The sequence below is a fragment of the Trachemys scripta genome, chromosome 13 (assembly GCF_013100865.1).
Source record: "Trachemys scripta elegans isolate TJP31775 chromosome 13, CAS_Tse_1.0, whole genome shotgun sequence".
NCBI classification, from domain to species: domain Eukaryota; kingdom Metazoa; phylum Chordata; order Testudines; family Emydidae; genus Trachemys; species Trachemys scripta.
Genome location: NC_048310.1, coordinates 21,648,811 through 21,660,945, shown reverse-complemented (window position 1 = coordinate 21,660,945; position 12,135 = coordinate 21,648,811). Strand labels below are relative to the sequence as shown.

The 12,135-nt window shown below is 50.1% G+C and overlaps 1 protein-coding gene across 2 annotated transcripts in view; it reads left to right on the top strand.

Annotated features, from left to right (window-relative positions):
• Nucleotides 1-4,977, top strand: part of TDRD12 (tudor domain containing 12) — a 140,902-nt gene extending 135,925 nt beyond the window's left edge. For both annotated transcript variants that reach the window (XM_034788478.1, XM_034788477.1), the window contains one exon: nt 2,910-4,977. In XM_034788478.1, coding sequence (XP_034644369.1) covers nt 2,910-2,998 — 89 coding nt within the window. In that variant the 3' untranslated portion in view covers nt 2,999-4,977. The remainder of the gene's footprint in view (nt 1-2,909) is intronic.
• Nucleotides 4,978-12,135: the final 7,158 nt, after the last annotated feature.

Below are 12,135 nucleotides of genomic sequence, written 5' to 3'. Positions count from 1 at the left end.
AGCTGGCCTTAACTCCTCCTCTCTCCCATCCCAGCTGGCTCTCACTCTCAGGCTGTGGAGAAATTCAGCCCAAATCTGCCCAGCTTGGTATCTCCATTTCCTCCATCCTACAGCCATGAATGGATTTAGCCTAGGAGGCAGGGTCAGAGTAACCCCATTTGGCAGGTGTGAGCTAGGGCACACAGAGGTGAAGTGACTTTGCCTAGGCTAAGCAGGGAGTCTGTGGCAGAGAACCAACCCCAGAACACCACCTGAGGTAGGATCCTGTCTCCTGGTGAAACATTTATTTCAGTTCAACATCTCAAACCCAAGATACACAAAATAACTCTGTAACAGAGTCTTAGTCTAGCCCTGAGGGATATGATAAACTCACTCTCTCAAAACAATTTGTATTAAGGGATTTGTTCCCATTGTATTCTCTAACTTTTAAAGTTGCTTTTGGTGTGGCTTTTTCATTAGTGAGACAAGCCAAAGAAATTTAAGCCCTCTCCTGCAAGTTTCAGGTTTTTCATCAAGACAAGGACTTTCCCTAATGTTGTGCCTTGTGGCCTTGTGATGAGGCCTCCTGCTAGAAGCTTTGTGGTCCTAGCACACCAGACCCCAGGGAAGGAGCAGTGAAGATGGGACCTACAGGCGTGCCTAGAAAGACTGCAGGGAAGCAGCCAATCAGAGCACAACAGGCTTAGTTGAAAGGAGCTACAGGGACTGAGTAGGTCAGTCCCTGGCTGGGACCAGAGGTGTAAGGAAGGTGCTCCTTTCTGATTGCTAGAGCTCAAGGGAAAACCAGAGGTTCTGGTGGCATTGGCATTTGGTGAAGAAGAATAGGCATTGAGAGCTTCAGCCCTAAGGTAAGGGTGAAGAGGCGGGACTACTTTGGAAGCAGCCCAGGGAACAGCAGCAGCAACTATTAAAGGAAGCAGCATGTGGATGCTATTTGTAGGGTCCCTGGGTTGGGACCCAGAGTAGTAGGTGGATCCAGGTCTCCCCACTCGCTGCTGGGGAAGTGGCCTAAGATCTGAGGGGATGAGACTAGGTTAGAGGCCCAAGTGAAGGGCAAGACTTAAAGGGATACCAGAGAACTGCTAAAGGCAAAGAGTCTCTAGGGAGAAAGCCCTGGCAGTGCTGCTCTATAACAGGGCTTGGACAGACTTAAAGCAAGCCAAGAGGGGTCTGAGAACTGAGCTCAGAGGCAGGGCCACAGATACCAATAAGGGCACAGTGATAATCCTTGTTGGACCTTTGTTACCCAGGAAGGGGTTCGTCCATTTTAGACTTGGTATTACTTAGCCAGAGGGCTGAGCCACTGAACACCCACCTGATGAGGACAATAGCCGATGGGGCACCACAAGCAGAGAGAGAGTGCAGGTTCACACCCAGCTGACAGGAGGTGCTCACAAGGGGTGAGTGTGCCCTGGCACAGGCCTAAACTTATTAATTAACCCAGAGTATGTATTAATACCTGGGGGGCAAACAGCTGTGCATATCTCTCTGTCAGTGTTAGAGGGCGAACAATTTATGAGTTTAGCCTGTATAAGCTTTATACAGGGTAAAACGGATTTATTTGGGGTTTGGACCTGATTGGGAGTTGAACATCTGAGTGTTAAAGACAGGAACACTTCTTAAATTGCTTTCAGTTAAGTCTGCAGCTTTGGGGCACGTGGTTCAGATCCTGGGTCGGTGTTGGAGCAGACTGGCATGTCTGGCTCAACAAGACGGTGCTGGAGCCCCAAGTTGGCAGGGAAAGCAGAGGCTGAAGTAGTCTTGGCACATCAGTTGGCAGCCCCAAGGGGGTTTCTGTGATCCAACCCGTCACAACACCCTTAGTTCAAAATGTAGACATACCCTAAACGACCCATTCTCACAACACTATTCCAACTTAGGCATCCTCCCTCTTGGTGCACTCAGTATTGGAGATTTGTAAGAGAGTCACCTGGGTGTATCTTCATTTCATAACATGCTATAGGCTGGGCTGAATAAGAATAAAATATGTTTGGAGCTTTAGCGAATGTTGGTTCCTGACACACACTGCTAGGTGTTGAACTATAATTTTCTTTTTGTTTTGTTTTTTAAAGCAGGGACATCCACTTTTCCAAAATTTCAAATTGTTCCAGTTTCTACTGGCCCTAATTCACTCTTCTGATACTGTGGCTGAGCAAGTTAGTGCAGGTTGCTTGACCCTCATGAGCAGAAAAGAAAATTTACGACCAATAAAATCAATTTCTGTGTATAAGGTACTGATGGGGCCAGCTGTGGGAGGCATCTGTTGAAAAAGATATGTCATCTGCTTGCGTCTGTTTAAGAAGCTTGTTAATATGAATTTCTAGAATTAACTCACAACTAAAGGAGTGGGTATAGCCATTGTAGTTTGTACTGGAGTGTCTCTGATATAACTGTGGGCTGAATAGTAGATTATGTTCACTTAGATTACCTGTTGTTAATATCTTCTAAATCCATAAGAAAATGGACCCCTCTTTCACCTTATTGCTCAAAGTTCACAGAGCTGGTTAGGAAAACATTATTTTAAGCTTGTTTCACCGCCAAATAATTTCATTCTATGTTCTGTCTCCTGAAGTACAAGTTTAATGGATATTCATTTCACTTTGATGTATAACATATTCTCTCCTGTTAAGCATCTAGACCAGTTATTTACACACCACCTCCCAAAACCAGATAAGTTCAGGCTCTTTTGAATTGGTATAGAGAAATGAGTATTGCTTCTAATCCTGAATGCAGCAATCCTTAACAGAGCACCAGTTCTGCACGCCATTATTTTCTTTCATCGTTTTTTTCTCCAGTGTGTGCTTTGTTTTTTTTTAACTAAAAGTCTACAGTACATTTTTCATACTACATAATCAAAGTATATTATAAACTAATTTTTTATTTTACATTTTCCCCCTTCATTATTGTAGGTGCACAAAAAGCATATCATTCTTCTGCATTGATAACAGAAGAAATGGAAGAATCCTCAGAAGATAGTGGAACAGAGAGTGATGACTAGCCAGCAGATAAATCTCTATTAATCCCTTTTCTTCTCCCAACCCACAATGATTATTAAAGATTGTTTTGCAGCCCTTATTCAGATGAGTATTTCCTGTAAATTCCATGGAACTACTTGCAGAGTTTAAGGGCTTGAGGATCAAGTCTTTAATTTTTTTAGTAAAATAATAGTGAATGATGCCCTTTTATTGTATTAAAATATGTTGTTTGATTCATTTTGGATACTTGAATTTGAAATCTTTTATACCGTTCAAGAAGAAAGATTATGTATGTTTCTCTCAATGTTTTTTGTTAATTTACTTTAAAATAGCGTTGTCACTTATTGATGGTGTACTGTATAAAAAAACTTTGCTGCCCAGACAGCAAAAATAAAGAAAAGGACTAAACTGGGTGTGGGGAGCAAATGATTGGTTTAGTGGATTGGTAGTAAGTTGCAGAACTAGGTCACTGATGCATATTTAGTCTGTGTTAACAGTGATTAAAAACTGTTGCCATGTTACGATTCTTCACTGGCCTCAGTGAAATGAAGTGCTGATTCCAAGACCAATTCCTAATAAACTGATACTGTATGTATGTCACAGAATCAATATAACTTTGACACTACTGGTACATTTGCTGACAGTTCTGCATCAAGGTCAGGCTTTAAATGGGTCTGGAGACTCAACTAACTTCTCAAACCTCCTTTTAGATTAGAGTTGAGGTATATTGAGGTAGTGGGAAAGGTTGCATTGTTGCTGCTCCTGCTTTACTTGTTCTGTGGATGGATGGATGGATAGATAGAGGATTTAGTCTCTTGATGTCAATTTGGTGTCAGATGGTGCTTTTCATGAGCATTAGTTTAGAGAGAAAAAAGGACAATAAGGAATAGATTAATCTTTCTCCCTTTCACACAGGCCAATTGTAAGGTCTTGCTGCTCAGCACTAAAATCATTACTTACATTTTATTTAGCACCTTTCATCTAAAGATCCCAAATCACCCCATTAAGTAGATTTATGTGTGTGTGCGCACACAATCACACATTATTCTTCTAATATAGAAGGTAGCAGCCATTAAATAGTCCCCAGCAATACAACACAACTATTCAGGACAACAATTGAACAATCACAGTTAAAACTACAAGGGAATTTTACCTAGGTGGAAGGCAATTGTCCAGCTGTGATTTAGCTAGGATACCAAGAATAATACCTTTACTCTTGAACATGCTGCCAGGAATGTGTGGGTGTCTTTACTTCAAGAACCAAGGAAGCTACAGTAGTAATAAATTTACACTAGTAATTATGTAACATACATTTGTAGGGTAAAATGTAATAGAATCATAAAGAGTAACTACCAGCTTGTTTTGCTTGTCCCAAATATTACTTTGCTCAGTGGAAAACTGCAGTGTAATCGAAGATTGTAATCTCTTAAAGGTACTGAGTTAGATGTATATTTTTAAAAATTAAGACTTGTAACTATTTTGACAGTCTGATATAAAAGGTGGCTTATACAGTTCAGCTCAGATTTGAGTACAAGGACTTTCAGATTTTTATATGATGGTTTTTAAAAAACATTAATTTAAATGTTATTCAAAAATATAATTTAATTCTTGCTGAACATTATTGTAAAGATGGATATGACCTGACAGATAATCTGGATAATTCCCTGACAGTGAGATCCAACTCCGAGCTCTCCTAATGGAGTCGGTGTTGACCCCGGCACCGGCGCGTCGAGCTGACACTGTGCTGGGCACATCGTCCTCGGCGCGCAGCAAAGTGCCCCAGGCGTGCCGTCCTGATTGCGCACCCGGTACCGTGTTGTCGGTGCACAGCGACGACCTGACGAGCCGGCACCGCTCCCCTTCTAAGAAGCAAGGGAAGACTCAGCGGCGCCGGGAGGAAGATCGGGGTGAGGCTAGACCCGCGTTGGGCAGCCCACGATCCCCATCGGGACCGAGACCTCCGACTCGGGTAGAGCGGAGTAGTCCAGTGCCGTCCACGTGCGCCTCACCAGAGGTGAGAATGCCTTCGACGCCGGAGGCAGCTCAGGCCGTGTGCGACATCATGACGCTTCCGGTACCGGGAGCGCAACTCCAGGCGGGCCCCCAATCCCATGGGAAGCCTTCGCTCAGTGCCCATCGACGCTCTCCGGGGTCGAGATAGCGTCCCGAGTTGAAGGTCTGAGCCGCAGACCCCGGCATGCCTCCACGCTGCGAGCAGGATCATCTGTGAGCGAGCTTTCCACCTCCACTCCGGGAGACGGTAGGGGAGGCATTAAGAGACGGCGCTGCTCCTCTTTGAGCCTTGACCGCAGGGACAGGTCTCATTGTCGGCACCGATGTTCCTGCTCCAGCACCCGCCGTGGAAGGCGCTACGCCAGGAGCCTGTCACGGGAATCCCAGGTACCGAGGCGTCGTAGTCTTGGGCGCTGGAGGCATTACGGAGACAGCACCTCAGACTCCTACCTGTCCGCCTCCAGGGACTGGAGCCGTCATGTGCAGGCCCGCTCCAGCCGTTTGCACGGCACCGTCCGCTCGTCCCGGGCTTTGGCACGTAGCCGTCCCTCGTTGAGCCGTCCAGTGCCGCGAGACCAGCCGGCCCTCCCAGGCTACCTCGCGTCCCAAGGCCAGGCCGTTCCCTGGCAGGGACAGTGGTGCCAATGGGCACCGTGGCCCCAGGCACCGGCACCGCCGGGACCCCGCTCCGTGGCGGGAGCGTCCCAGGCCCAGCCGACTTCACCGCCTTGGCACTGCGATGAGGCAGTGGGCACTGCCCCTCTAGCACCGACTCGGGCCCCGGGTCAGGACGTCGAGCTTGCGGTACAGCCGGGTGCAGACAACACCACGGCACCGACCTCCTCGGCGCCGGACGACTCTGTGGTGCCACCACCTCCGGTCTCTCAGGAGGATTTCAAGGCCCACCAGGAGCTACTCAGGAGGGTGGCATCAAACTTCCATCTCAAGGCCAAGGAGATGGAGGAGCCGTTGGACACATTGTTTAATGTCCTGACCTCCTCAACGCTGGGACGTGTGGCCCTCCCGCTCCATTGGGGGTGGCCAACATTACTACTGGCCTCTGGCAAACCCCGGCATCTCTCTGTCCGATCTCCAAAAAGGCTGAACGGAAGTACTTTGTGCCCACAAAGGGGCACGAGTACTTGTACTCCCACCCAACACCAAACTCTCTGGTGGTGGAATTGGTGAACCACCATGAGAGGCACGGCCAACCTGCTCCTACCCCTAAAGACAAAGATGCTCGCAGGCTGGATTCCTTTGGGAGAAAAGTTTATTCGTCTGCGAACTTTCAGCTCAGAGTGGCCAACCACCAGGCCCTCTTGAGCAGATACGATTTTAACCTGTGGGGGGTCCCTTGCCAAGTTTGAGGCCTCCCTCCTCGAGAAGGACAGGAAGAAGTTTCGGGCCCTTGCAGATTAGGGGGCAGTGGCGGCTAAAGGGGCGCTCCAGATGGCCTCCGATGCAGCGGACAAGGCCGCTCGTTCGATGGACGCGACGATCTCCATGAGAAGGGCGTCCTGGCTTTCACTTTCTGGACTATTGGCTGAGTCCCAGTCGATCATGCAGGACCTGCCGTTCGATGGTCGGGCCCTGTTTGCAGATCAAACAGACACGCATCTGCATGGGATGAAAGACTCCCGTACTACCCTGCAGACGCTGGGCCTGTACATCCCGCCAGCCAAGGACAAGCCCAGGCCTCACACCTCCGCTTCACAGGCTCGGGGTAGATATGAGCCCCTGCCTAAGAAGCAGCGGGAGCAGAGGTGCCGGTCACAATGCCAATCCCGCTCGGCCCCTCGCCTGGTGCCCTCTAAGGCCAGGAAAGCGCCGTTTTTGACTGGGGGGGGGGTCATCGGGCCTGTTGCCAGGTTAAGCCCCCCAGTTAATAAAGTTCAGGTTTGCAAATCGTTTACCTGCCTTCCGTTTGCAATAGTCCCATATTACTATGGACCGCTGGGTCCTCAACACTGTTTCCCTGGGGTACAGGTTGCAGTTTGTGTCGCCCCCTCCCAATTGCCCTCCGGTCAGGGAATCGGCGGAGGACCCGGAACATGCACTCCTCCTGGAACAGGAGGTACAGCATCTCCTCTCCCTGGGAGCCGTAGAGAGGGTACCTTGGGAATTCCGGGGCAAGGGGTTCTATTCCAGGTATTTCCTCATCCCGAAGGCAAAGGGTGGGCTTCGGCCCATCCTCGACCTGCGGAAGCTCAACCAGTTCTTGGTAGGCTGCAAATTCCGCATGGTGTCCCTAGCCTCTATTATTCCCTCCCTAGACCCGGGGGATTGGTTTGTAGTGCTGGACCTTCAGGATGCCTACTTCCACATCCACATTTTTGAAGGTCACAGGCGCTTCCTCTGTTTCCTGGTGGGTCAGGACCACTACCAGTTTAGTCCTACCCTTTGGCCTCTCAACGGCCCCCAGAGTCTTCACGAAGTGTATGGTGGTGGTAGTGGTCCACCTCAGGAGGAGAGGGCTGCAGGTCTTTCCCTACCTGGACGATTGGCTGCTCAAGGGCAAGACCCGGTCCCAGTGCAGCAGCAAATAACCCTCCTGCTATGCATCTGCTCAAATCTAGGCCTCGTGGTAAACGAGGAGAAATCCATGTTAGTTCCGGTCCAGCGCATAGAATTCATAGGAGTGCTGCTGGATTCCCAGGTGGCCACTGCCTCCCTTCCAAGGGACAGGTTTGAGGAGTCGCCTCGGTCACAGCCTTCCTGGTAACCACGGCTCGGATATGCCTTCAAATCCTCGGCCACATGGCAGCATGCACCACAGTGGTGCGACATGCCAGGCTCTGGATGAGGCTTTTCCAACTCTGGTTGGCCTCCCGCTATTCCCAGGTCAGGGACGGCCTGGACAAGGTTGTTACGGTGCCACCCACGGTGGTTGCGGACCTCCAATGGTGGTCCCTCCCGAGCAACATGCTCCAGGGAATCCCCTTCCGAGACCCCTCTCCCTCACTAGATCTAGTGTCAGATGCCTCGGACCTGGGCTGGGGAGCCCACGTGGGGGACATCAGGATCCAAGGTATGTGGTCATCCGAGGAACTGACCCTGCACATAAATGTCAGGGAACTCAGGGCTGTGCGCCTGGCGTGCCTGGCCTTTCGCCAGCACTTTGACCACCTTCCCTTTTGAGTTCTCACGGACAACACCACCGCAATGTATTACATCAACAGGCAAGGGGGCATGCGCTCCAGGGCCTTATGTCAGGAAGCCTAGCTCCTGTGGGAGTTCTGTATAGCCCACAACATCCTCCTCCGAGTGTTCCACCTACCCGGCGAGAGCAACACGCTCGCAGATCGCCTGAGCAGGGTGTTGTCACATCAACACGAGTGGTCCCTGCACAGGGAGGTGGCAGAATTGATTTTCCTTCAGTGGGGCACTCCCCAGGTGGACCTATTTGCCACCGCCCAGAACTGTCTGTGTCCCAGGTTCTGTTCCAGGGTGATAGAAGGCGAAGGGGCCATGATGGACATGTTCCTGCTCAATTGGTCGGGGCCCCTGATGTACACCTTCCCGCCCTTCCCCCTCATAGGCAGGGTCCTGCAGAAGGTGAAGTCAGACGGGGCAAGAATTATCCTGATAGCCCAGGATTGGGCCCATCAACATTGGTACGGGACCCTACTGCAACTCTTGGCGCCCCCCCTTGCAGGCTGCCACTCCACCCGGGCCTCCTCTCCCAGGAGGGAGGTCGTCTCCTCCATCTCAACCTGGCCCCGCTCCACCTGACAGCATGGCTGCTCCGTGGCTAGATGCGGAGGAGGGGAGGTGTACTGAGGCTGTTAGACGTGTCCTGTTTGAAAGCAGGAAGCCGTCCACACAGAGGACCTACCTGGCCAAGTGGTATCGGTTCTCCTGGGCGAGGGAGAGAGGCTTCTCCCCTACATCCACTCCTCTCCAGCTGGTCCTGGACTACCTCCTGTCCCTTAGGACCCGAGGGCTAGCCCCCTCCTCAATCAAGGTGCACCTGGCAGCCATTTCGGCCTTCCACCCTCCGGTGGCGGGACAATCAGTGTTCTCCCACCACATGACTTTCAGGTTTTTAAAGGGTTTGGACAGAGCGTTCCCTCATGCTAGACCCTCAGTTCCCCCTTGGGACCTGAACGTGGTACTGTCACGCCTCACGGGACCTTCCTTTGAGCCCTTGGCCACTTGTTCCTGGTCCCACTTATCTGAGAAAGTGGCGTTTTTGGTGGCTGTCACCTCAGCCCCCAGGGTTTCGGAGCTTAGGGCGCTCACCTCGGAACCCCTGTACACTGTCTTCCATAAGGGGGAAGGTACAGCTTCGCCCACACCCGGCCTTCCTACTGAAGGTGGTCTCAGCGTTTCATATGGACCAGGACATTTTCCTGCCAGTCCTATGTCCTAAGCCCCATTCCTCCAATGAGGAACGACGCCTACACATGCTAGATGTGCATAGGGCGTTGGCCTTTTACTTGGATCGAACAAGGCCATTTCGGGCATCCCCACAGCTTTTCATTCTATGGCTGAGCGCATGAGAGGGCAACCGGTTTCCACCCAGCGGATCTCCCGCTGGATCACCTCGTGCATACGCACGTGTTATGACCTGGCTGGGCTTCCCCCGCCTCCTATTGTTAAGACGCATTCGACGAGAGCCCAGGCCTCGTCTGTGGCCTACGTGGCTCATGTCCCCATTCAGGACGTATGTAGGGTTGCTACATGGTCCTGTGTCCATACTTTCGCATCACACTATGCGATCGTCTCCCAAGCAAGGGATGACGCCGGGTTTGGTAGGGCAGTGCTCCGCCCGGGTAACCTCTAACCTTTATCATTTAGAACTCCTACCCACCTCCGTCAGGTATAGCTTGGAATCACCTACTGTGGAATACACAGGAGCAATCACTTGAAGAAGAAAGGACATTTACCTGTTCTGTCACTGGCATTCTTCGAGATGTTGCTCCTGTCTATTCCACATCCCACCCTCCTTCCCCTCTGTCGGAGTTGTCTGGCAAGAAGGAACTGAGGGTGGGGGGAGCACACAGCCCCCTTTATAGCATGATATGTCAGCGCCACTCCAGGGGTTGCAGCGGTGCTCCCCCACTGGATGCTGCTAAGGGAAAAACTTCCAGCACCGGTGCACGTGGCAAGCACGCACACCTACTGTGGAATAGACAGGAGCAACACATCTCGAAGAAAACCAGTTAGGGAACAGCTAACTGTCCTTTTTTGTTTTGAAGTATCAATAAAAATACCAAGCTGCTTGCATAAAAATCTATATTTTCCTTAGAAAATAAGTTTTTAGTGTAGTTTTATTTTTATAGAGCCCAATGTATGCAACACTTCTTACAGACAAAAAAACCAGTTCCTCTGCTGAAGAGTTTATAATAGGGGAAGACAAAGGGCATGCCTATGCTGCCTGTTGTTTGGAGAATGGGAACATGAATAGTGCTGCCCTGTAACTCCTCTGCGTGGATGCTGCAGGAATGAATTAAAAGGTTCCTAGTTCACAGTGATGTAATCCTGTTTGAACAGCATGATGGGCAGGGAGAGTGCAGCAGCAGCAGGAAGACTCTGATGTCACTGGGATCTTGGAGCTACAAAAGCCATCTTGCTGTAGCTCCTGCTGCTGAGGATCTGGGATTCTTCTGAGGGTCTGGGATTGCTCCTAAGAGATTGTTGTCTTTCCATCTTCAGCCTTACCTGGCTGAGGATAGGTGCTTGGGAGTGGTTTGTGCTTGGAGCAAGGAAGAGAGGCAGGGTAAACACTGAAGTTGGGCCCCTTTTGTACCTGCCATGCTGTTTGCTTTAAAAAGGCATGCATGGTTCATTGATATAGATTCTTATTTTATTGGGTTTTAAATGACCCTGAAACAAATGTCATATAAACTGTAAATACAGGGGCAAAAGAAATAATTTTATTATAGTATTCTACGTACAATATTAAGAGGTTCTGAAGCTCTTTAGTGTGGACACATCACCATTGGAAAAATTCATCCATGTTCATGGTGGATTCTCCATTGCTGTTAATTTTTAAATCAAGATTGGATGTTTTTCTAAAAGATATGTTCTAGGAATTTTTTTGAAGAAGTACTCTGTCCTGTGTTGTATAGGAGGTCAGACTAGATGATCACAATGATCTCTTCTGGTCTTGGAATCCATGAGAAAAAACCCTGTCCATTTGGGATCACATGAACCATCTCGTCTCCCATTCACAATTGCATATTATTCCTGAAGCAACTGTAACAATTACCATGAATAAGCAATATCAAGGAAATATTCAAGTTGTTTTAACTGTCTTATTCTTCTTCGAGTGATTGCTCATGTGCATTCCACAATAGGCGTACATGCTTGCCATGTGCACTGGTGCCAGAAGTTTTTCCCTTAGCAGTACACGTAGGGGAGTGCTTCTAGTGACCCCTGGAGTGGCGCTGCTATGGCACGGTATAAGGGGCACTGCGCGCTCCCCCCACCCTCCGTTCCTTCTTGCCGCCAGTGAAGGTGCTTCAGTACTGCTCTTCTCCAGCTCTACTGTAGCTTTCCCTCTTTGGATTTTGTTAGTTCATAGTTAGTACCTATAGTTACCCCCCCCCCCAAAAATAGAATAGTTAAGGGCACCCAGCCAGGGCATGCCCCGCGCCCTGGGCTTTAAGTCATGCGACACTTGCAAATGGCCTATGCCTGTGAGTGTTCCGCATGTGGACTGTTTATGCTGTCTGGGGAAAACCCACCTCAGCGACCGCTGCAAAATTTGCAGATCCTTCAAACCTCGGACCAAGGAGGAGTGGGGACATACAGCTCCGAGCCATTCTGATGGAGTCGGCCCTGACCCCCACATTGCTGCACCGCTCTGAGTTGGCACTGAGCACCGCAGCATCGGTGCGTGGCAACCCAACGATGCTTTCCACCAGTCGGCACCGCTCCCCATCCACAGGATACTCTAAAAAGGTGAAGAAGAGACCTTCTCCACCAAGGCACCGGAGCAAGGCTGGGAGAGAGACTAGACCTGTGTTGGACAGCTCTCGGTCCCCATCAGCCTTGCGGCCTCTGACTCAAGTCAAGCGGAGTAGCCCAGCCCGCTCTTGAGCTGACCTCCCCGGACGTCAATGGCCACATTCGGGTGCCCTCCACGCCAGAGGCCCTGCAGGCAGCCCGAGATGTTATGTCTCTACTGGTACCAGTTGCA